Source organism: Anomaloglossus baeobatrachus, chromosome 8, assembly GCF_048569485.1.
Source record: "Anomaloglossus baeobatrachus isolate aAnoBae1 chromosome 8, aAnoBae1.hap1, whole genome shotgun sequence".
Lineage (NCBI taxonomy): Eukaryota > Metazoa > Chordata > Amphibia > Anura > Aromobatidae > Anomaloglossus > Anomaloglossus baeobatrachus.
In genome coordinates, this window is record NC_134360.1 from 134,898,666 (window position 1) to 134,924,328 (window position 25,663).

Here is a 25,663-nt window from a genome sequence, read left to right on the forward strand (position 1 = left end):
ATAATAGGAGGAGTAGTCCTGGGGGTGAGGAGTCTAATAGGAGGAGTAGTCCTGGGGGGAGAGGAGTATAATAGGAGGAGTAGTCCTGGGGGGAGAGGAGGATAATAGGAGAAGTAGTCCTGGGGGTGAGGAGTCTAAAAGGAGGAGTATTCCTGGGGCGAGAGGAGTTCTAATAGGAGGAGTATTCCTGGGGAGAGAGGAGGATAATTGGAGGAGTAGTCCTGGGGGTGAGGAGTCTAATAGGAGGAGTAGTCCTGGGGGGAGAGGAGGATAATAGGAGGAGTAGTCCTGGAGGGAGAGGAGGATAATAGTAGGAGTATTCCTGGGGGGGGAGAAGAATAATAGGAGGAGTAGTCCTAGGGGGAAGAGGAGGATAATAGGAGGAGTAGTCCTGTGGGGAGAGCAGGATAATAGGAGGAGTAGTCCTGGGGAGAAAGGAGGATAATAGGAGGAGTAGTCCTGGGGTGAGAGGAGTATAATAGAAGTAGTCCTGGGGGGTAAGGAGTCTAATAGGAGGAGTAGTTCTGGGGGGAGAGCAGGATAATAGGAGGAATAGTCCTGGGGGGAGAGGAGGATAATAGGAGTAGTAGTCCTGGAGGTGACGAGTATAATAGGAGGAGTAGTCCTGGGGGGAGAGAAAGATAATAGGAGGAGTAGTCCTGGGGGGGAGAAGAATAATAGGAGGAGTAGTCCTGGGGGGAGAGCAGGATAATAGGAGGAGTAGTCCTGGGGAGAAAGGAGGATAATAGGAGGAGTATTCCTGGGGTGAGTGGAGTACAATAGAAGTAGTCCTGGGGGGAGAGGAGGATAATAGGAGGAGTAGTCCTGGGGGGAGAGGAGTCTAATAGGAGGAGTATTCCTGGGTGGAGAGGAGAGTAATAGGAGGAGTAGTCCTGGGGGTGAGGAGTCTAATAGGAGGAGTAGTCCTGGGGGGAGAGGAGGATAATAAGAGGAGTAGTCCTCGGGGTGAGGAGTCTAATAGGAGGAGTAGTCCTGGGGGGAGAGGAGTCTAATAGGAGGAGTATTCCTTGGGGGGAAAGAAGAATAATAGGAGGAGTAGTTCTGGGGGGAGAGCAGGATAATAGGAGTAGTAGTCCTGGGGAGAAAGGAGGATAATAGGAGGAGTAGTCCTGGGGTGAGAGAAGTATAATAGAAGTAGTCCTGGGGGGAGAGGAGTCTAATAGGAGGAGTAGTCCTGGGGGGAGAGGAAGATAATAGGAGAAGTAGTCCTGGGGTGAGAGGAGTATAATAGAAGTAGTCCTGGGGGTGAGGAGTCTAATAGGAGGAGTATTTGTCGCGGGCGGGGAGGAGGGTGTCGGCACACCGCGCTCACCCCTTCTGCTCGGGTCCGGCAGCTGCTCCTGGTGGCTCGAGCTGTGGGCCGGATCCCGGGGTGCCTCGAGCGACACTCCTCGCCCGTGAGTGAAAAGGGGGGTGTTTGTTGGGTGTGGGGATTGTTATAGTTCGTGACGCCACCCACGGTTGTGGTGATTGCACCACCGCTGCTCAGTATGGGGGTCCCGGGGATGGTGATGCGGAGCAGCCAGGTGTTGTGTTGCCCCTCCGTGGGTAGGGGTTGGTGATCCCGGGGCCCAGTGAAGAGATGTAAAGTGTAGGGCCCGGTGGGCGCAGGGACGCGGGGGCAGCGCTGTGCCTTGCGGCACTGTGGTACTCACTCAGCCTGAGACACGGACACAGTTTGTACGGTAAACCAACGGCTGGTAGGACGGTCCCACAGACGGCTGCACCTGCACTCCCGGTAGGTGACGGTGACGTCTCTCTTCCTTGCACCTGTGTTGTCTGATGGTAGCGGTGGATTCCCTCCGGTTACCCGCTCCCCGACTGCAATCTGGGCCGAAGGAGCTCTACACTTTGCCCGCAGGCGCTGGCCCTGGGGAAACTGGTGCCCTGGCGGTGGCGGTGTCTCCCCGGTAATGGTCGGGCTGTTGCCGTCAATCGGGACTTGGTTGTTGGGGGATCTACGTCCCCTTCACTGACGGATTTGGCAAATCTGGCGACTCCTAGCCTTGCCGGGGTCCGAGAGGCCCCTGCCCTGGTGCTGACTGTCCTTCGGAACACTGCTCCAGACCACCGGGCACACAGCCAACGGGGTCCTTCCAGGAACTTCCAAACGGTCCCCCTCCAAACAGTCACCGCCGTCGCTGACCTTGCTGTTCTGGCCCTACACAAAGCTGGGCTCTCAAGCTTTCTTTCCTTCTGTCACTTTACTTGCTTTTCTCCTTTACACTTCTCTACTTTCACCACTTTCACTTAGCTGTTTACTTTCTCACTTCAGCTCCTCACACTTGCCCTGCCTGGGCTAATCTGCTTCACTCTTCCATGTCCCTCACTGGACTGCCTTTACTCAAGCTCGTCCCTGAGCTGACTGCCTGGTTACTTCCTGCCTCCAGAGTTGTGAGCTCCTCGGTGGGCGGAGCCAACCGCCTGGCCCACCCCCTGGTGTGCATCAACAGACTCCTGGAGGAAGGCAACAAGGATTTGTAGGTTAGCAGGTGTGCCTACCTGGAGTGTGGGGTGTGGTGGTGTTGTGACCTGTGTCCCCTGGCTTGCCCAGGGCGACACATTCCCCCTTAGCAAAATGCAGACCGTCCGCGGGCTGCCGTCCTACACCGGTTTTATTTTTCTGTAAAAAGGGGATAACAGGGTTAAGCAAACATAAATACATTTTTAATCAAAACTCTTCCCAAGACGGGAGGCACATTTCTTTAACGTTGCAACGGTTTACGGCTACGGTTTCCGCTCTCTCCCACCCAAGCAACCTGGCCCTGATGCTGCCCCTAAAGCCCAGGCAGCACCCCTTGACCCACAGTCCAGCACAAGTTACCCGAGCGGGATCTGTCCTTCCCCTCCAGAGGGTAGCCACCGGTTCCTTTGGTGGCTGGGCCCTAGCCTGCTCTGCTCAGGGCCCTCCCTCCAACCTGCCTCTCCGGAGGCGGCATTGCGGAAACGGTAACGGTAACCAACATATTTACAAGCCACTTAACGTTTGTGGTGCCCTGCAAGTTCACGGGCTTGTCCATGAATAGTTCCCATGCATTTTAAACGGTCCCCACAGGGACAACGGTGCCGGCTCCTGCCGGTTCAATCACAAAAGCAAATCAGATGAAAACTCGGTATAATCATTTTCTTATCATTCTTCAAAACTTTTTAAACTTTTTCAAACAAACAAACTCCTGGGGGTCCCAACGGGGACTGCTGCTGCGGGCACCTGCTGCCCTACTCGTACTCTTCTGCTGAGGCGGACCCATCCTCTGCCACCGGCACATCAAACATGCACCGACATGCCTGCGGTGACAGGGGCACCCGGTACCCATTTCCACCGGCACACGGGGTATGGACAACCACAGGGTCCCCTACATAGCGGGTACGCTCACTTGTCTCTTCAAACTCAGCAGCAGACTCAGGACTAAGGCCGGAGTCGTCATCTCGGGCTTCTGCGTCAGGCGGGTTGCCGCCAGCTGTCGCAGCCTCCTGGCCTCCAACCTCCAGCACTTCAGCCCCCTCTGCGGTAGCACGGAGCAGCAGATTAGGCGAGCTGACATTAAGGCGCCTCATAAGTAACGGCAAGGGTGGTGCATAGACCGAGACTAGGCCGGGCCCCTCAGCCGCAGCGGCCGGTCCTGGTAGGACATAGGGACGTGGGTCACCAGTCGGTTCTGCTACATCCATTCCCCCTCCGTACCTCGGGGCACTTGTAAGCAGCTCCTCCACCTCGTTGGTCCACTGCTCCATCATCCGGAAGATCTGATCCTGCTGACGCTGGTGGAATTGCATCACCCGGGCCTTCATCCAGGCCACGGTCTCGGGCTCAGGGTCTAGCACAGTCCCTACTGGGACTTCTGGCACCATGCTGTTGAGGGGCTGCGGTTCTAGCGGCTCCCCTTGGTGCATTTCAGGGCCGTCCTGGACATCTGCAGCCGGCTGGTCCGCCGGAGTGGCCGGGCAGGGTATCGCTACCGGTTGGGCAGGTAGCGGGCCTAATGGCGGGGCAGCGGCAACTATCGCGGGTAGCGGGAAGAGAGGCAGGGTGAGCGGAAGCCGGCCGGGCCCCTCAGCTCCAACGGCCGATCCTTCAGGACTACAGGGGCGTGGGTCGCTTACCCGCTCCTCCAAATCCTCTTCCGCCTCGTGTCTCCACATAGCAGCCACCACGTCCGCCATGTCGGTCTCCCACTCCTCCAGGAGGAGTTGCATATGGGCCTGCAGACGGTTACTCAGCGGGACGGTCCGATCCCTCAACCACGTCACCGTGCCGGGCGCGGGGGCTTCCTCGTTGGGAGTGGGATCGTACATCTTGGCAATCGTGCCTTCCAGGAACCCAGTATTGCTGCAGAGTCCTGGCGTCTCTGCTTGTATAGCCGCAGCTACATGCGTCCAGCCGCCATCGCGTCCCCCTTAGCTCTTTCCGGCCCCTCCTCTCTCGGGGCGGGGTTTTGGCCTTCGCGCCTCTACTGCTCGAGAAGACGCTCGAGCGGGAACTTTTCGCGCCAAAGATGGCGGCTTCTGAAATTTTTCTGCCGGATACCTCCGGCGGTAACAAGGCGCACCTCTACCAGACGGCAGAGCGGTAAGATCCTGTTCGTGACGCCAAGTTGTCGCGGGCGGGGAGGAGGGTGTCGGCACACCGCGCTCACCCCTTCTGCTCGGGTCCGGCAGCTGCTCCTGGTGGCTCGAGCTGTGGGCCGGATCCCGGGGTGCCTCGAGCGACACTCCTCGCCCGTGAGTGAAAAGGGGGGTGTTTGTTGGGTGTGGGGATTGTTATAGTTCGTGACGCCACCCACGGTTGTGGTGATTGCACCACCGCTGCTCAGTATGGGGGTCCCGGGGATGGTGATGCGGAGCAGCCAGGTGTTGTGTTGCCCCTCCGTGGGTAGGGGTTGGTGATTCCGGGGCCCAGTGAAGAGATGTAAAGTGTAGGGCCCGGTGGGCGCAGGGACGCGGGGGCAGCGCTGTGCCTTGCGGCACTGTGGTACTCACTCAGCCTGAGACACGGACACAGTTTGTACGGTAAACCAACGGCTGGTAGGACGGTCCCACAGACGGCTGCACCTGCACTCCCGGTAGGTGACGGTGACGTCTCTCTTCCTTGCACCTGTGTTGTCTGATGGTAGCGGTGGATTCCCTCCGGTTACCCGCTCCCCAACTGCAATCTGGGCCGGAGGAGCTCTACACTTTGCCCGCAGGCGCTGGCCCTGGGGAAACTGGTGCCCTGGCGGTGGCGGTGTCTCCCCGGTAATGGTCGGGCTGTTGCCGTCAATCGGGACTTGGTTGTTGGGGGATCTACGTCCCCTTCACTGACGGATTTGGCAAATCTGGCGACTCCTAGCCTTGCCGGGGTCCGAGAGGCCCCTGCCCTGGTGCTGACTGTCCTTCGGAACACTGCTCCAGACCACCGGGCACACAGCCAACGGGGTCCTTCCAGGAACTTCCAAACGGTCCCCCTCCAAACAGTCACCGCCGTCGCTGACCTTGCTGTTCTGGCCCTACACAAAGCTGGGCTCTCAGGCTTTCTTTCCTTCTGTCACTTTACTTGCTTTTCTCCTTTACACTTCTCTACTTTCACCACTTTCACTTAGCTGTTTACTTTCTCACTTCAGCTCCTCACACTTGCCCTGCCTGGGCTAATCTGCTTCACTCTTCCATGTCCCTCACTGGACTGCCTTTACTCAAGCTCGTCCCTGAGCTGACTGCCTGGTTACTTCCTGCCTCCAGAGTTGTGAGCTCCTCGGTGGGCGGAGCCAACCGCCTGGCCCACCCCCTGGTGTGCATCAACAGACTCCTGGAGGAAGGCAACAAGGATTTGTAGGTTAGCAGGTGTGCCTACCTGGAGTGTGGGGTGTGGTGGTGTTGTGACCTGTGTCCCCTGGCTTGCCCAGGGCGACACATATTCCTGGGGGGAGAGGAGGATAATAGGAGGAGTAGTCCTGGGGGGAGAGGAGGATAATAGGAGGTGTAGTCCTGGGGGGAGAGGAGGATAATAGGAGGAGTAGTCCTGGGGGGAGAGGAGTATAATAGGAGGAGTAGTCCTGGGGGGAGAGGAGTATAATAGGAGGAGTAGTCCTGGGGGGAGAGGAGTATAATAGGAGGAAGAGTCCTGGGGGGAGAGGAGTATAATAGGAGGAGTAGTCCTGGAGGTGAGGATCATAATAGGAGGAGTAGTCCTGGGGGGAGAGGAGAATAATAGGAGGAGTAGTCCTGGGGGTGAGGAGTCTAATAGGAGGAGTAGTCCTGGGGGGAGAGGAGTATAATAGGAGGAGTGATCCTGGGGGGAGAGGAGGATAATAGGAGGAGTAGTCCTGGGGGTGAGGATTCTAATAGGAGGAGTATTCCTGGGGGGAGAGGAGTCTAATAGGAGGAGTGTTCCTGGGGGGGGAAAGAATAATAGGAGGAGTAGTCCTGTGGGGAGAGGAGGATAAAAGGAGGAGTAGTCCTGGGGAGAGAGGAAGATAATAGGAGGAATAGTCCTGGGGGGAGAGGAGTCTAATAGGAGGAGTAGTCCTGGGGGGAAAGGAGGATAATAGGAGGAGTAGTCCTGGGGGTGAGGAGTCTAATAGGAGGAGTAGCCCTGGGGGGAGAGGAGTCTAATAGGAGGAGTATTCCTTGGGGGGAAAGAAGAATAATAGGAGGAGTAGTCCTGGGGAGAAAGGAGGATAATAGGAGGAGTAGTCCTGGGGTGAGAGAAGTATAATAGAAGTAGTCCTGGGGGGAGAGGAGTCTAATAGGAGGAGTAGTCCTGGGGGGAGAGGAAGATAATAGGAGAAGTAGTCCTGGGGTGAGAGGAGTATAATAGAAGTAGTCCTGGGGGTGAGGAGTCTAATAGGAGGAGTATTCCTGGGGGGAGAGGAGGATAATAGGAGGAGTAGTCCTGGGGGGAGAGGAGTATAATAGGAGGAGTAGTCCTGGGGGGAGAGGAGTATAATAGAGGAATAGTCCTGGGGGGAGAGGAGTATAATAGGAGGAAGAGTCCTGGGGGGAGAGGAGTATAATAGGAGGAGTAGTCCTGGAGGTGAGGAGTATAATAGGAGGAGTAGTCCTGGGGGGAGAGGAGGATAATAGGAGGAGTAGTCCTGGGGGTGAGGAGTCTAATAGGAGGAGTAGTCCTGGGGGTGAGGAGTCTAATAGGAGGAGTAGTCCTGGGGGGAGAGGAGTCTAATAGGAGGAGTTTTCCTGGGGGGGGGAAGAATAATAGGAGGAGTAGTCCTGGGGAGAAAGGAGGATAATAGGAGGAGTAGTCCTGGGGTGAGAGGAGTATAATAGAAGTAGTCCTGGGGGGAGAGGAGTCTAATAGGAGGAGTAGTCCTGGGGGGAGAGCAGGATAATAGGAGGAATAGTCCTGGGGAGAAAGGAGGATAATAGGAGGAGTAGTCCTGGGGTGAGAGGAGTATAATAGAGGAGTAGTCCTGGGGGGAGAGGAGTCTAATAGGAGGAGTTTTCCTGGGGGGGGGGAAGAATAATAGGAGGAGTAGTCCTGGGGGGAGAGGAGGATAATAGGAGGAATAATCCTGTGGGGAGAGCAGGATAATAGGAGGAGTAGTCCTGGGGAGAAAGGAGGATAATAGGAGGAGTAGTCCTGGGGTGAGAGGAGAATAATAGAAGTAGTCCTGGGGGGAGAGGAGTCTAATAGGAGGAGTAGTCCTGGGGGTGAGGAGTCTAATAGGAAGAGTAGTCCTGGGGGGGAGAGAAGAATAATAGGAGGAGTAGTCCTGGGGGGAGAGGAGGATGATAGGAGGAGTAGTCCTGTGGGTAGAGCAGGATAATAGGAGGAGTAGTCCTGGGGGGAGAGGAGTATAATAGGAGGAGGAGTCCTGGGGTGAGATGAGTATAATAGAAGTAGTCCTGGGGGGAGAGGAGTATAATAAAGGAGGAGTAGTCCTGGGGAGAGAGAAGTATAATAGGAGGAGTAGTCCTGGGGGGAGAGGAGGATAATAGGTGGAGTAGTCCTGGGGGAGAGAAGAATAATAGGAGTAGTCATGGGGGGAGAGGATGATAATAGGAGGAGTAGTCCTGTGGGGAGAGCAGGATAATAGGAGGAGTAGTCCTGGGCAGAAAGGAGGATCATAGGAGGAGTAGTCCTGGGGGGAGAGGAGAATAATAGGAGGTGTAGTCCTGGGGGGAGAGGAGGATAATAGGAGAAGTAGTCCTTGGGGAGAGAGGAGGATAATAGGAGGATTAGTCCTGGGGAAGGGGAGTATAATAGGTAGAGTAGTCCTGGGGGGAGGTGTATAGGTCCCCAATGTGTGTGGGGGGCGTGGCCGAGCGGGGCAGACGTGGCCGAGCGTGTGGGGGCGTGACCGAGGGGCAGAGTGTGGGGGGCGTGGCCGAGGGGCAGAGTGTGGGGTGTGTGGCCGAGAGTGGGGGGCGTGGCCGAGGGGGGCAGAGTGTGGGGGGCGTAGGCGAGGGGGGCAGAGTGTGGGGGCGTGGCCGAGGGGGCAGAGTGTGGGGGGCGTGGCCGAGCGGGGGGGCATAGCCGAGGGGGCAACTATGCAAAGTGGTTTCCATAGTTACCTGATGTGTATCATTGTTATCAGCGTACGTGTGCCGGGAGTCAGGGTATGCTAGTAAGCATGGTACACATCAGGTAAGTATTCAAAGAGACAGTGCTGGGTCACTTGTTGGTCTCCTGCTGTGCAGCACGCATCAGCGTGTGACAGCGGGAGACCAACGATCTGAATGGGCAGGGAGCCGGCATACGCTGGTAACCATGCTACACAATATTACCCGATGTGCACCATGGTTACCAGCGTTCCCCGCCCCCCACACGCACGGGAGCCCACACCAGCGTACGCCGGCAACCCCAGCAATGCGAGGGTTTGTGCCGGCTGGGTTGCCGGCGTACGCTGCTGTGGGCTCCCGGGGGCACAGCACTCACCTGGGAGTCGGGGCTCCGTGTCGGTTCGGGGAATGCGTGCGGGGGGCGGGGCCAGAGCGAGCGTGCAATGCGTGAGGGGGGCGGGGCGTGGCCGAGTTGCCAATGCGTGCAGGGGGTCGGGGCGAGAGGCCAATCTGTGTGGGGGGCGGAGCCTGTGTGAGCGGCCAATCCATGCGGGGGGCGGAGCCGAGGCGAGGCGAGCAGCCAATGAGACGCTTGTCACGGAAACGACAGAATTTTGGAGCAAGACAGACAGACAGACAGACAGAATAAGGCAATTATATATATAGAGAGATATATGTATGTATATATATATATATATATATATGTATATATGATTAGGGGAAGGGTACTCCAAAGTACCATAGCAAAATAAAGGGTAGGTCCAGATTTTTCTGGAACCCAACCCAGTTAGCACAAACTCATTAACATATTGGAGATAAGAGGACAAGAGTTTTTTTAGTGCAAAAGGATTACAAAATTTTATTAGACATAGTGGGGAAATATATCCAAACAGTCATTAAAAACAAGTTAAAACATTAATGACGGATTACCCCCACTCTAGGTCTTCTAGAGGCTCTACTCCTGGCGGAGCTCCCCTCCTTACTTGGTTGGATTGACACAGGGCGCCATTGGTACTGGTATTTGCTTGTGCAGGTTCTCTAGTGGGGTCTTAAATCCAATTATAGCTGTGCTTAATACTGCAGCAACTTTGTCTGGCAGTATGATTATAATTTATAAAGTGTTCGGCAGATTGTTAGATAATACCCACATGTTGTCTCTGTACAATTGAGTGTGCTTTACCCACATGTTCCATATGTATACACCTTAACCTTTGTATCATGTCCCATGTGGGGGTAATCCGTCATTAATGTTTTAACTTGTTTTTAATGACTGTTTGGATATATTTCCCCACTATGTCTAATAAAATTTTGTAATCCTTTTGCACTAAAAAAACTCTTGTCCTCTTATCTCCAATATATATATATATATATATATATATATAATATATGTAGAAATCCACAGGTGACCATACACCTGAACAACGTCCGGAGGGGGGCCAGGTTCAAATTTCGCACCAGGGCCCATCGCACTCTAGTTATGCCACCGATTCCACGTCAAAGGCAGAGTCGCTTGCCTCTGATTGGCCAGCGCGCTGCCTTTCACAAGCTGTGACGGGAACCAGGAAGTTCCTGCTTCGTTGCTATGGATGCCGATGCCTGGAGCGGAGCGGCGCGGCGCACTACAGGACCCAGGAGGCCGGCGATGAAACGGAAGGTACAGATATTATATGCTCACCTTAAATTCCGTTCCACCGCCGGCCTCATGGTACTTGTAGTTCGCCGCAATGTACCTGGGAACTACAAGAACCATGAGCCCGGCTGTGGAACGGAAGGTAAGGTGAGCATAATACTGTATGTGTGTGAGTGCGTGTATGTTTGTGTGTGTTTGTGCGTACATGTGTGTGCTTGTGTGGACTGCAAGTGCGGGTTAGAGCGCGGTGGATAGACGAAACCGGAAGTGTCTGAGGTGAGGATTTCGCTCGTACAGCAAAACTTTCTCGTAAAGCGGGTTACAAATTTACAGAAAGCTTTGCTTGTTAAGCAAAATTCTCGTTAAGTGGGTTACTCGTTAAGCAAGGTTCCACTGTATATTATGTTTGCAATTCATATAGAAAACACATAGTACTACATGGTCTGTATGATGTCATGTAAACTTGTCCAGTGTGTATTTCCCTTATCTTTGTGTTGGCAGAGGGTATGGACCCACTGTGCCACTGGCTTACCCTGGAGTGTCTTCACTAGAGAGTCTGATGGTGATAATAGGCTTGAGTCATAAGGGTAGTTACCAGATACAACTCCAAAGCTGTCTCTGGACAAGCAGCAGTTGGCCAGTGGGTCAAGGCAGCAGTATGAGACACCAAAGAGAAGGCATGGTCAGGAAGTGGGAGATCAGGGCAGGTAACCCAGAATCAAAATACAAATGTGGGGTCAGGAACGGAGAGTGCATACAGGATGAGTGAACAAGCCGGGCTAAAAGCAGAAGGGACAGAACATCTTGAGCACTAGAGCAACTAACAGTTAAGCTAGGCATGGTGTTGCGGGAGGAGCTGCCAAGTATACCACTTGCTGGCCGGAGACAGGGTGGGGAAGCACAACTCTGCAGGACATAGTGAATATAAATTCCTGCGGAGTCTGACCGTGCCTCCCTACAACTACGGTAGGTCGAGACTCTCCAGCTACAAGTGGATTTAGCAGAGCTGTAATTTTTACTGAACATCAGAAATTAATTATATTATGTTTACAATTCATATTGAAAACACATAATACTACATAGTCTGTATGATGTCATATAAACTTTTCTAGTGTGTATTTCTCTTATCTTTGGGAAGGCGGAGGGTACTGACCCACTGTGGCACTGACTTACCCTGGAGAGGCATGACTGACTATCTAGTCTTCACTAGAGTGTCTGATGGTGCCTCCCTACAACTAGGTCGAGACTCTCCAGCTACTAGTGGATTTAGCAGAGCTGGAGGGGTTTGCAGCTGGCAGCTCAGGGAGATGGGCAGACGCTTGGAGGGTCAGAACGGTTCATGCGGTGGGTAAGATGGTACTTTCAAGCCATGCGAGTCACCGGTGAAACAATCTTACCTTAGTGTTGGTGTAGGATCTCCTGTAGCATAACATTCTAGTTCAATGGGGTTAGTGGCAACAACAATGTATTCTCCCGTGTCATCTGTATCTTCTATAGTTGGTGGTACTTGGAATTAATAAATAATAATAATAAATATAATTATACATTTATAATAACAAAAATAATCAAATTACCAAATGTAGGAAATAGTCATTTATTTGCTGAACTGTAAAAATATCCAGTAATCAATTATATTCTACTTATTATAATTTTATTTTGTGATTTCATTCCCTAACATATTCTAAAAATCTTTGTTTTAAAGTGAATTAGTATTTTGTTATCATTCTGATTAACTTTTCATTTTCCCTTCACCATTTGCAATTGGTCAGTTTTGCTTTTAAAAGCTCTTGGGAGTTAATTTTTTAATGGCCAACTAAAAGTCTGAGCTGACATTGCTGTCCCTGTGGACTACCTCAGACAAAGGATTTTTTTTACAATAAAGATGGAGTCTCTGAATTTTTGTTTTATTTCTAATAAAAAAATTCTATGTTTTTTTCTTTTTACTACTTACTAGAAATTCATGGTGGCCATGTCTAATTTGGTGTGACAACATGAATGTCGAGCTTAGTACCAGCTGAGAATACAAAGCTGATATTAACCCCTTCATTACTCAGCGTGCCACCGCCATCAGGGCCACTGGACGAGCCGGGTAAAATGCCTGGTGATGGCACTAAAACAATGTGCGATTTCCAGGGGTAGCTGCGGTCTGTGGAGAATCCGAGCCCCCAGCTGCCTGGTTTTACCTGGCTAGCAATCAAAATAAGGCGGGAGCCCACTCATTTTTTTTAATCATTTTTTTAAATAATTAAAAAAAATGAATGGGCTTCTCTGTATTTTGATTGCCAGCCAAGGTAAAACCAGACAGATGGGGGTGGCAGCCCATAGCCATCCGCTTCATCTGCACTAAGAATCAAAATATTGTAGATTTAAACGTCATTTTTTAATTTATTTATTTTTACACTACTATATATGAGAGGGACCCAACAGCCAATCTCTGACGCTGTTACGCAGAATGGGCGTCTGTGATTGGCTGTTGGACTAGCCTTAAATCAGCCCATACCTTTTAGATGCTAGAAGGTATAGGCTGGTTTCAGGTTACTCCAGTAACCAATCATAGATGCCCACTCTGTGACAGCGTCTGTGATTGTCTGTTATTTTAAGAGTAAAATAAAACAACAACACAAAGAAAAAAATATTTTCTTACAAATAAAACAAGACAATTAGAACTCCATCTTTATTACCCAAAAAAAAACCTCCGACATAGTCCAAGAGTGGGCGAGCATCTTCAGCTCTGCTACATCTGTGCAAGAAGACAAACACAGGTCTGCTCACAGAGACTCAGCTGAGAGCTGTCAGAGCCTTCACCCGAGTGCACAGTTGAGACTTGCATATGACTCCTGCGAGTCTCGCATCGGTATCACCCGGGACGGCGCACACTCTCCTGACAGGAGTTCCTCAGCTGCATGGAAATGCATGCACCCAACACGCTCCTGTAAAGAGTGTGTGCCGTGTCAGATGATACTGATACGAGACTTGCAGTGACAGTCAAAGGTCAATCGAGTCTATGGCTCATGGACTTGGATGAACCCTGACGTCAACGCGAACATGGCCGATAAAAGCCGAAAACTGCCAAGTGACGAGCAGTGCAGTGAATGCCACCAGAAGTTAATGATTGGACCCGGAAGCAGAAGCGGCCGGGAGACAGAGTCTGCAGGACGCGTCGCGGGACCGGTAAGTGTAATCATAATGTTTTTTACTAATGTGCTTTTTTTACAGCCCCTGGACCTGAACCGGACCTAAACTGTAACATGAGTTTCCCAGGAAAGCTCGTGTTCGGGATCGTGTGCACGAACACTATTTGTTCAGTACAGACCCAAAACTTTACAGCTTAGGTTCGCCCATCACAACTTTATATCCATAAAATGATAAATCAGCCCCAGGCAGTAACATTTTACTAACCTAAGACATGGACATCATATTTGACTTCAGTTTCTCCTGCTACATTGGTAGCTACACACGTATACCGCCCTTGGTCCTGCTCCCCTGCGTGTGTAATCTCCAGCTTCCTTCCATTGTACAGAAGGCGGATGTTGTCACTCGTCTCCACAGGTACTCCTTCTTTTAGCCATGTTATCAATGGTAATGGATGTCCCCTGGCTTCACACTCCAGTACAAGGGACTGTCCTGTGATTACCTTTTTACTAAGCAGTTTACTTAAATCTCCATCAATTGTAGCTGGCACTTGTAATAAAAGCACACATAATATTAATATGGTAGCAGGGAACCATGCCAATTACAAGGTTTCGTTATATCAGGTTCACACTATTACTACAGTAGTAAATATAGAAAATCTGCAGGTTAAAAGATATTCCTTAAAAAATATACTGTATCATCTATTTTACTCCTCATCTATGTTAGCACAACAGCAGAAGAACATTCTGTTGGTATATTACTATTATTGTTATTATTATTATTATTATTATTATTATTATTATTATTAGTGTGTTAGAATTGTATGTTACACTAGAAGGTGGCCCGATTCTAACGCATCGGGTATTCTAGAATTTATTGTGTAGTTAATGTATGATTTTTGTTATATATATATATATATATAGATGATGTTGTGTGTAGTTGCCAAGTGTTTGTCTAGGGGCTGTAAATGTTCTGGGTGTTGTCTGGGTGGGGGTGTGTGTGAGAGCGGTGTTGTTTGTGTGGAGCGCTGTGTGTGTGTTGTGGTGTTTGTGGAGCGCTGTGTGTCTGCAGTGTTGTCTGTGTGTGGTGCTGTGTGTGTTGTGCGGTTTGTGTGGGTGTGGGTGTGGGGTGCGTGTGTGTGTTTTGGGGGGAGGTATGTTTTGTGCAATGTGTGTGTGTTGCGCGGTATGTGCGTATATTTGTGTATGCTGCGGTGTTTGTGTGTTGGGTGTTGTGTGTGTGCGGCGTTGTCTGTGTGTGTGGGTGTCTGTGTAGGGCGGTGTTTGTGGTTCCCAGTGTGTGTGTGGTGTGTTGTGCGGTGCGCGTATGGCAGTGTGTGTGTGTTTTGGGGGGAGGTGTGCACCCCCATCGTGCTCCATCCCCCATGCTGCGCACCCCCCATCAAGCTCCATCCCCCATGCTGCGCACCCCCATCGTGCTCCATCCCCCATGCTGCACACCCCCTATCGTGCTCCATCCCCCATGCTGCGGACCCCCCATTGTGCTCCATCTCCCATGCTGCGCACCCCCCATCGTGCTCCATCCCCCATGCTGCGCACCCCCCCATCATGCTCCATCCCCCATGCTGCGCACCCTCCATCGTGCTCCATCCCCCATGCTGCGCACCCTCCATCGTGCTCCATCCCCCATGCTGCACACTCCCCATCGTGCTCCATCCCCCATGCTGCGCACTCCCCATCGTGCTCCATCCCCCATGCTGCGCACTCCCCATTGTGCTCTATCCCCCATGCTGCGCACCCCCCATCGTGCTCCATCCCCCATGCTGCGCACCCCCCATCGTGCTCCATCCCCCATGCTGTGCACTCCCCATCATGCTCCATCCCCCATGCTGCGCACTCCCCATCGTGCTCCATCCCCATGCTGCGCACCCCCCATCGTGCTCCATCCCCATGCTGCGCACCCCCCATCGTGCTCCATCCCCCATGCCGCGCACCCCCCATCGTGCTCCATCTTCCATGCTGCGCACCCCCCATCGTGCTCCATCCCCCATGCTGCGCACCCCCCCATCATGCTCCATCCCCCATGCTGCGCACCCTCCATCGTGCTCCATCCCCCATGCTGCGCACCCTCCATCGTGCTCCATCCCCCATGCTGCACACTCCCCATCGTGCTCCATCCCCCATGCTGCGCACTCCCCATCGTGCTCCATCCCCCATGCTGCGCACTCCCCATTGTGCTCTATCCCCCATGCTGCGCACCCCCCATCGTGCTCCATCCCCCATGCTGCGCACCCCCCATCGTGCTCCATCCCCCATGCTGTGCACTCCCCATCGTGCTCCATCCCCCATGCTGCGCACTCCCCATCGTGCTCCATCCCCATGCTGCGCACCCCCCATCGTGCTCCATCCCCCATGCTGCGCACCCCCCATCGTGCTCCATCCCCCATGCTGCGCACCCCCCATCGTGCTCCATCCCCCATGCTGCACACCCCCCATCGTGCTCAATCCCCCATGCTGCACACTCCCCATCGTGCTCCATCCCCCATGCTGCGCACTCCCCATCGTGCTCCATCACCCATGCTGCGCACCCCCAATCGTGCTCCATCCCCCATGTTGCGCACCCCCCATCGTGCTCCATCCCCCATGTTGCGCACCCCCCATCGTGCTCCATCCCCCATGCTGCGCTCCCCCCATCGTGCTCCATTCCCCATGCTGCGCACTCCCCATCGTGCTCCATCCCCCATGCTGCACACTCCCCATCGTGCTCCATCCCCCATGCTGCGCACTCCCCATCGTGCTCCATCCCCCATGCTGGGCACTCCCCATCGTGCTCCATCCCTCATGCTGCGCACTCCCCATCGTGCTCCATCCCCCATGCTGCGCACTTGCCATCATGCTCCATCTCCCATGCTGTGCACCCCCCATCGTGCTCCACAGTCACACATCAGACAGTATACACATCTGATCGCATACACTCACACCCCACTTCTGCCTGTGCCCTCCGGTGGGTGGTCCCAGCAGCTGTGCTGCACGCAGTGCTCCTCTGCCTTCTGCCGACATGCACACATCTGATCGCATACACGCACACATCCGATCGCATACACGCACACATCCGATCGCATACACGCACACACACGATCGCATACACGCACACACACATTGACGATATCGCACATACGAGCTCACACTCACAACATCCGGAGATACCACATGCTTCCGGCCATGTGATCCTCCGGCAGGTCCTGGAAGGTCACTGCACGCACAGTATCATGGCCGAGAAGCAAGCGATATCACTGGATGTTGTGAGTGTGTGGATGCGATCTGATGTGTGTGTGAGGTGTGTGTGAGAGTGAGTGTGATCTGATGTGTGTGTGTCTGTTCTTATGTGAGTGCGTGTGTGTGTGTTTCGCCGCTGCAGGACCTTGATGCGCTCACCTGCTCCCGGTCGGCTTCTGGTGAGTATGATCGGGGGTCTTCTTTCTTCTGTCTTCTCTCTTCTGCACATGTGTACCGGGAGCCGGTGTACGCTGGTAACCATGCTACACAATATTACCCGATGTGTACCATGGTTACCAGCGTACCCCACCCCCCGCACGCACGGGATCCCACACCAGCGTACGCCGGCAACCCCAGCAATGCGAGGGTATGTGTCGGCTGGGTTGCCGGCAAACGCTGGTGTGGGCTCCCAGGGGTACAGCACTCACCTAGGAGTCGGGGCTCCGTGTCGGTTCGGGGAATGCGTGCGAGGGGCGGGGCCAGGGTGAGCGTGCAATGCGTGAGGGGGGTCGAGCGTGGCCGAGTTGCCAATGCGTGCAGGGGGCTGGGGCGAGAGGCCAATCCGCGTGGGGGCGGAGCCTGGGCGAGCGGCCAATCCGTGCGGGGGAGCGGGGCCGAGGCGAGGCGAGCGGCCAATGAGACGCTTGTCGCGGTAACGACAGAATTTTGGAGCAAGACAGACAGACAGACAGAATAAGGCAATTATATATATATATATATATATATATATAGATTTCTAGATAAATCATTACACAGTAAATACAAATACCTAAATTGTAATTTTAAGATAGCAGTCAGATATAATACGACAATCTCATCGCAATGCTCAGATGGGCTGCTGGCTCCCCTTACCCGAGCGTGAGAGCTGCCAGCCAGACCGCGCATTGCAATGAGATCATCGTCCGTGTTATACGGCTGTCTAACTGCACCCTAAAAAACCTCCCAATGTGGTTGACTTTAATTTCATGACCAAGATTTGTGTTAGTAGAAGAGAATGCATGGTTGCTTTAATGTAGAGGGAGACACATAAAAACTGTATTAGTATATATAATGGGTAGTGTCTTCATTTGGCCTTTTACATGCATCCTTCAATAGATTATATCTGTTATTGAACTTCCCACCCTCCTATGACAAGAAAATTACTCTGATCATGTCATAAATAAATATGCTAAAAAATAAATAAAGAAACACGACTGGTGATCCATTTTCTTTAAGGAATTTTTAGCTTTCAAAATAATATTTATAATTACAGCAATATAGCATTTTAAAGAGACCCTGTCAGGTAAACAAAACACTATTAGGCCTCAGCTATGGGGTTAATCTACAGGTAATAGCTTTCTTGAGCTGCCAGGTGCCCACAGCGAGAGCTTTGCTGCTGGGATGAAATTAACTTTATTCCTCCAGGCAGTCTCGGGCTTTCAGTCAAAGGGTAGGGCCAGCGTGGGTTCAGTCACCACTCAGTACAAAGCGAACGTCAGCTGTAACCGAGGCCCTAACAATGACTGACTGCCTTCTCAGCATTACACCTGGCTGTCAGTCATTTTGCAGTGGTGCGGTTACAGCCAACACTCACTATGTACTGAGTGGTGACTGAACCCATGCCAGTGCCATCCCTATGAGTGAAAGCCCGAGACTGCCAGGAGGAATAAGGTTATATTCCTACGGGCAGCAGAACTCTCAGTGCAGATGCTTGGCAGCTTCAAAATGCTATTCCAAAGGCTGGAAGGACAAGGTTCAGCTGCACTGCCTGGAGATCAATGAAGTGAGGATGAATATCTGAGCAGATAATGCGGTTTATTGTCAACACGTTTTGAAGTAAGCACACTCTTCTTCATCAGGACTAAGCACAGAGGTCACTGTGGTTAAATGACAATAAACCCCATCATCTGCACAGATATTCATCCTCCTTTCATTGATCTCCTGGCAGCGCAGCTGAACCCTGTCCTTCCAGCCTTCGGGTTGATTATAGACATAGGTTTTCCTATTAAAAATTAGAAGATCGCATAATTTAATATACATGAAATAGCTTACCATAAATATCAAGCACATATGCCTTCTCGGCGTTCCCTGCAACATTCGCGACATGACATGTGAATTTTCCAGAATCTGTAGTCTGAGATTCAGAAATTTGTAGATATTTTCCATTCTCAATAAAAATGACACGTGAACTGGGGAGAATTAATTCCCCATCTTTATACCATGTAATTGTGGGGTGTGGAGTTCCCCTGGCATCACATTCCAAGCTTATTTCACTTTTCACTATAAAGGACAACTCCACGGTGGTGTTTCCATCTTTAATACTGGGTGGAACTACAAAAGAAAATATGGAACAGATAACATTTAGATATTTGTAGCTAGAAGGCAATGGTTATTTGGAATTATGCTTCAAAGCTGAGCTAGCTGCATCCATGTATGTTTTTCATTTACATTAACCCTTTCACCACCCTGCAATTTTCTGTTTTTCTTTTTTCCTTCCCTTCTTCCAAGAGCCATAACTTTTTAATTTTTCCATCACTATAGCCATTTGGGGCTTGGTTTTTGCAGGACAAGTTGAACTTTTAAATTACACCATTAATTCTGCCACATATTGTTCTGGAAAAGGGGGGGAAAAAAAGTGTAATTCCATGATTTTGGGGGGAGTTTATTTTCCATGTTCACTATATGGTAAAACTGACTTGGTGTTAGTACAAATTTGTAGATACCAAACATGCATAGTTTTAATTTTATTTAAGTGGTGAAAAAAAATGAGAAATTTGTGGAAAAAAAAAATAATAATAATAATAGTAAAGTTTATTTTTATAGCGCCAACATATACCGCAGCACTTTACAATCAGGTGGGGGCTTGTACAGACAAAAACAAATATCACATAGTTCAGCAGCTACAGTAGGAATGAGGGCCCTGCTCGCAAGCTTACAATCTATGGGGAGAGAGGGGGACACAAATTTTTTGCCAGAAAATTATATAACTGTCAGACAGCATGCATTCATGAAAAATAAGTCGTGTCTAACCAACATGTTGGGTTTCTATGAGGAGGTAAGTGCAAATCTGGATATTGGTAATGCAGCTGATATTTATTTGGACCTTGCAAAGACATTTGATACAGTACTGTGAGAATACAAAATATATTTCTATATGCTTTTTACTGTGAGAATATATGCTTTCTACTGTGAGAATATATATATATATATATATATATATATATATATATATAATATAATATGCTTTTCTATAACCAAACTTTCTTTTTTATATGAGTAAGATGGAAGAGTTTGTTTTCTGATCTCTACAACCGGATTCCGATCATCCTGGGTGACCTTAAAGAACCCGAAAAGGTTGTAAGTGTCTGTCTGCTGAAATTGTTCTCAGGCATATGTCTAGCTAGATGTGGGTTTGTTCCCCTCTCTGATCTATGGGAGTTGGGTGTGTTTCTATGTATCTTTTTAAATTTATGTGAGTTATTTATTCTTCTCCCTTTTCTCTTTATATGTCCCCTGGAAAATAACAGCCTTTGATCCTGTATCGTTTTTAAACTTTTTGAGTGGAAACGCGACATATGAGATTTTGAGGATCATCCTCTATTAAAGAACGACATGGACATCGGACTGCAAATATGTCATGTTGGAATGAAATCATATTCAACTTTTTTGCTATAGTGTTTTGGCAATATCCTTATATGTACTATATATCACATTTAGACCATATGTGGTCACAGCATGTTTACGTCTGACATATGCTATGTGTTTCTTATGTAATCTGTCATAGATGTACAAGCGTATTGTGCTGTGTGTAATAATGTTTATCCATCTTCTCATAAACATCGGGACAATGGGTTCCCAATATGTATTGAAGGTTTGCACTTACATTATATGCAAATGCAGTATGTCCAGATCTGATACATGTGACGTTCCCTGTCATGGATGTGCGCGTCTGCGCACTGTGCCTCGGGTCCGCCTCCCTCCGGCCGTCTTGGGTGGCGTGTGCGCGTGCGCGGGTGCTATGGAGACGCGTCTCTGCTCCCGCGCACGCGCTGATGCCATGACGGCCTGGTGGGGTTTCCGGATCTCGGTGGCGCCATGTGCGCATGCGCCGCTTGAATGCCCTGACAGGATACAGCTGATTCCATGGGACGGGCGGCTATTTAAACATGCCGGTTCTTATGATCAGTCACTCCCTGACGAAGCAACAATACACAAGTGGTTTTGTGAAACGTACGTTGGAGGTTCTCTTGGGGATTAACCCCTTCTCATCTGACTAACCTGCCAGTATTTTTCCTGCAGAGGATGGTATGTACGGGGTTCCTGTGCGCATATTCCCTTACTGCTGTGATTTAACTTTCATGTAATCGATGTAAAGTGTAATACATAGGTGTTCAGCGGTATTGTGCAGTGTGGGGACAGGACCTCCTTGCAGCCATCATAAATCCTAGGACTCATATAGTTCCTCTTTATGTGATCAGTGTTTGTGAGGTACACACAATCATTCACATGGGCTCTTTGCGCGCAGATAGTGCCCAGATATACATATCTCTGGCCTATTTTTCCTCTTATCTGCTAGCGCGACTCTCCTGTTGAGTGTAGTGTGTACGGGGCTCCTGCTGTGCATATGCCTTTATTGCCTTGATATAATTCCTTTTGTAAGGTGGATTTTTGAGTACAATTTATAGTGCCTGGCAATATCTGGCTGTGCAGGGACAGGGCCCCTTTATAATCGCCATAAGATACTTAATGTGCCTGCTAGGGATGCATAATGATTAATGTAAGCTCTGTGGTCATGGATCTCGTCTAGATGCACACAATTGTGGTTGTTTTGAGACTAACTAAACAAATTATTGTGCCCTGGTGTCTGGGATCCTGCTGAGGCTAATTGGATACAAAAATTAATAGTCATTTAATATACGGTTTTGGCTTTATATAGCAGGTTTAAGCAGACCTCGGGCATAATCATTCATTGTGTAATTTTTGGGCATTTGTACACAATTGTGGTTGTCTGGTATTTCTATACTAACCAAACAAACTATGGCTCTCTGGATTAAGATAAGCCCTGTGGTTCCATACAGCAGGCGTAAGTAGACCCTGGGTATAATCATTCATTGTGCAATTGTCGGGCATCCATGTTAGCAGTTGACACACGGTGTATATTTTTGTGCATATTTGGAACTATGTGACATGATATTTAGATATCACTCCCCAGTAGATTCTTAGGACTCTCTGCATGAGTTCTTGCAGGTTATGCATGTACCTTTAAGATCTCTCCTCTTAGCCTTACCTTGCCTACATTTTGTATATATTTGTATATGTATTTTTTCATCATGTTTCTGATATAGGAAATTTATTAATAAATACGCATGGAAAATACATATTGTTTGAAGCATCTTTACTCATCTCCTCCTGTTTTTGATTTACATTCTGAGTAGCTCAGTTCCACAATGCAGCGTCCCAATTAAGGGACCTATGCATTGTGGATTAAATATATTGTTGGAATATATGTATCTAACATTTAGATATTTGTAGCTAGAAGGCAATGGTTATTTGGAATTATGCTTCAAAGCTGAGCTAGCTGCATCCATGTATGTTTTTCATTTACATTAACCCTTTCACCACCCTGCAATTTTCTGTTTTTCTTTTTTCCTTCCCTTCTTCCAAGAGCCATAACTTTTTAATTTTTCCATCACTATAGCCATTTGGGGCTTGGTTTTTGCAGGACAAGTTGAACTTTTAAATTACACCATTAATTCTGCCACATATTGTTCTGGAAAAGGGGGGGAAAAAGTGTAATTCCATGATTTTGGGGGGAGTTTATTTTCCATGTTCACTATATGGTAAAACTGACTTGGTGTTAGTACAAATTTGTAGATACCAAACATGTATAGTTTTAATTTTATTTAAGTGGTGAAAAAAAATGAGAAATTTGTGGAAAAAAAAAATAATAATAATAATAGTAAAGTTTATTTTTATAGCGCCAACATATACTGCAGCACTTTACAATCAGGTGGGGGCTTGTACAGACAAAAACAAATATCACATAGTTCAGCAGCTACAGTAGGAATGAGGGCCCTGCTCGCAAGCTTACAATCTATGGGGAGAGAGGGGGACACAAATTTTTTGCCAGAAAATTATATAACTGTCAGACAGCATGCATTCATGAAAAATAAGTCGTGTCTAACCAACATGTTGGGTTTCTATGAGGAGGTAAGTGCAAATCTGGATATTGGTAATGCAGCTGATATTTATTTGGACCTTGCAAAGACATTTGATACAGTACTGTGAGAATACAAAATATATTTCTATATGCTTTTTACTGTGAGAATATATGCTTTCTACTGTGAGAATATATATATATATATATATATATATATATATATATATATATATAATATGCTTTTCTATAACCAAACTTTCTTTTTTATATGAGTAAGATGGAAGAGTTTGTTTTCTGATCTCTACAACCGGATTCCGATCATCCTGGGTGACCTTAAAGAACCCGAAAAGGTTGTAAGTGTCTGTCTGCTGAAATTGTTCTCAGGCATATGTCTAGCTAGATGTGTTTTCTGACGCTGGTTTTTCTGTGTGAATTTTATTGTATAGATCAGGTAAACTTGATTGGTAGTAGTGGCAGACTTAAATGTCATAAGGTCCATTCAAGATATACACCCTTGCTTCTGACTTCAGACTAGCCATCTTCTGAGTAGTGAGAAAAGGCCAATAAAGGTCCTGGTTTGGTGTCTCCCTTAGTGAACATGGGTGTCCTTCTGAGTGGACAGGGGGTTAGGTCACTGTCTCAGAATTCACAGCTAGTCAGAAAATTCCCCAACAAATGGACACCTTTAAGTCCATTTTTAAGTCCGATGGTGGCTTAACCTCCGGACACATGAAAGCAAACGTGACAAAATGAAAAGTTGATGCTAATTTGCAGTATGTTAGAATATGGTCAATCACCATATGAACAATGGAATAAGGCATTGAAAGAACAGAGGGGAACCTTGGAAGATGCAGGATTATTTGGGACAGCCCAAGCTTGGAATAGAGTAGGCTGCACAATTGAAAAAGAATGTTATATGTGGAGGAAGAAATACTTGATAAGAAAGACAATGTGTTGTATTATGCTTACTACAAGTCTTTGCCACAACCACTGCCCTATAATGGTGCCGAGGGTCCACATTGTTGGATCTGCCCATACTGTGCCCAGCAAAACCCTCCCATTGCTTTGTTCTGTTTCTTGTGGGATGGCCCACTCCTCGCCCACATCACTCTGTATTTCTACACCCTCCGCCCCTTTTGATGTCATCCTGCCTCCATTCAATGACGCAGTTACCCATGTGGCAAGCTCCTCCCCAAATGGCCATCTTGGTACACTCAATGTGCAGAGTACACCCAGTCTCAGCCATGTTCTCTGATTACTGCTGGTCTCAGGAAAGCAAGTATATCTACGCCAATGTCAGCAGTTGAAGACTGATACAAAGGAACGGAATGCAGATGTGATAACAAAGACTGGCGCAAGTCCAAATTTATGGCCTGAGGTGCTACGTGCCAAAAATTCTGCAAGATATGGAGTTGGAGACACAGGAGAGACTGGAGAGGATATTCTAAAAAATGGATAAACTTCACAGACTTTCATGTGCACCTTCACTGAGAAGTAATTTGTACCATTTCATCTGTGTGGTCTGTATTTCTCCGCTGGCACTCAGTGACTATTAATTTGGGATTACAGCAGACATTCATGGTTAAGAAAGAGATTTCCCAAAAACGATTGACTTTGTCCTTTACAGTATCACATAATAGCCTTATACTGAAGCTCCAGAAACAAGGACTAGGGGAAACTATATGCAACTGGGTACGAAATTACGGAATTGGCTAAATATAAGAAACAAAGAGTAGTTGCAAATGGTACGTTCTCCAATTGGGCTGAAGTCAGCAGTGGGGTACTACATGGATCTGTGCTATGACCAATTCTTTTTAATGTCTTTATTAATGACCTTGTGGATGGGATTGATAGTAAAGTGTCAGTCTTTGCTGACAACACCAAACTATGTAAGATACTATAAACTGACCTCGATTGTGCAATATTACAAAACAATCTTGATAAGATGTCAAAATGGGCAGACATTTGGCAAATGAGATTTAATATTGATAAATGTAGAGTACGGAGTAATCCTATTGCTGCAAATAAATTAAGTGGAAGCAAACTTGAGACTACAGAACAGGAGAAAAACTCGGGGTTGCTGGTTACAGGTAAGTTGAGAAGCAGCACTCAATGTCAGGCAGCAGCTGCAACAGCAAACAAGATTTTAGGGTGTATAAAAAGATTGATTAGATCCCGTGATTGTATTGTTACCCCTCTATAAATCACTTGTAAGACCACATCTAGAATATGAATCCATTTTTAGGCTCCCCATTTTAAAAAAGAAATTCAGAAGTTAGACTCAGTTCAAAGGTGGGTAACTAGATTATTACAAAGAATGGAAGGCCTCCCATATGATGAGAGGTTGAAAAAGTTAGATTTTTTTTAACTTAGAAAATTCATTTATATATATATATATATATATATATAAATACATGCGTGGTCAATATAAAGGACTGGTGTGATGCCCTGGACTACCTAGGTAGTCACAGATAGACCCCCACACTACACCTGTCCCCCAAAAAGGTGTCATCAGACAACCATTAAAACCTAGTCACCTCCCTCAGTGCTTAATGGACACACCAGGGGGCGGAGCCAGGTGGTTGACCACGCCCACCGATGAGTTCAGAGAGCCTGAGGCAGGAAACACAGGCAGTGGAGTTCAGTAGTTGTCAGTAGTGAGAGGAGTCTGACAGGTGCCGGGGTTGGAGCCCGGGCACCTTTGGCTATGAGGCAAACGGTGGCCTTAGCCTGCAGGAGCCGGGAAGATGGCTGGGTGGAACCGTGGTGGACCGGGACAAGGTAGTGGCCCGCTGGTACCGACCTGGGGAACCGACTCGGAAACCGGAGCACACAGGGGGGTACTCAGACCCTGAAACGAGGTCCAGAATCCACTGGACTGAGTTAATTAACTGATTGCGGTCTGGACTATAGGTCCTTTCCCACCCAAGTCCTGAATGAAGACAACAACTCAACGAGGGGGATAGAAAGCCACCACACAGGCAGAGAGACCCCACGGGCCAGCGTCTGCGG

At 49.1% G+C, this 25,663-nt stretch overlaps 1 protein-coding gene across 1 annotated transcript in view; it reads right to left on the minus strand.

Annotated features, from left to right (window-relative positions):
- Nucleotides 1-25,663, minus strand: part of HMCN1 (hemicentin 1) — a 921,797-nt gene that overhangs the window by 615,940 nt on the left and 280,194 nt on the right. The window contains exons 31-33 of the mRNA XM_075322013.1: nucleotides 18,544-18,822; nucleotides 13,544-13,825; nucleotides 11,542-11,650 (exon numbers count right to left, since the gene is read on the minus strand). Of these exons, the coding sequence (XP_075178128.1) occupies nucleotides 11,542-11,650; nucleotides 13,544-13,825; nucleotides 18,544-18,822 (670 nt within the window). The remainder of the gene's footprint in view (nucleotides 1-11,541; nucleotides 11,651-13,543; nucleotides 13,826-18,543; nucleotides 18,823-25,663) is intronic.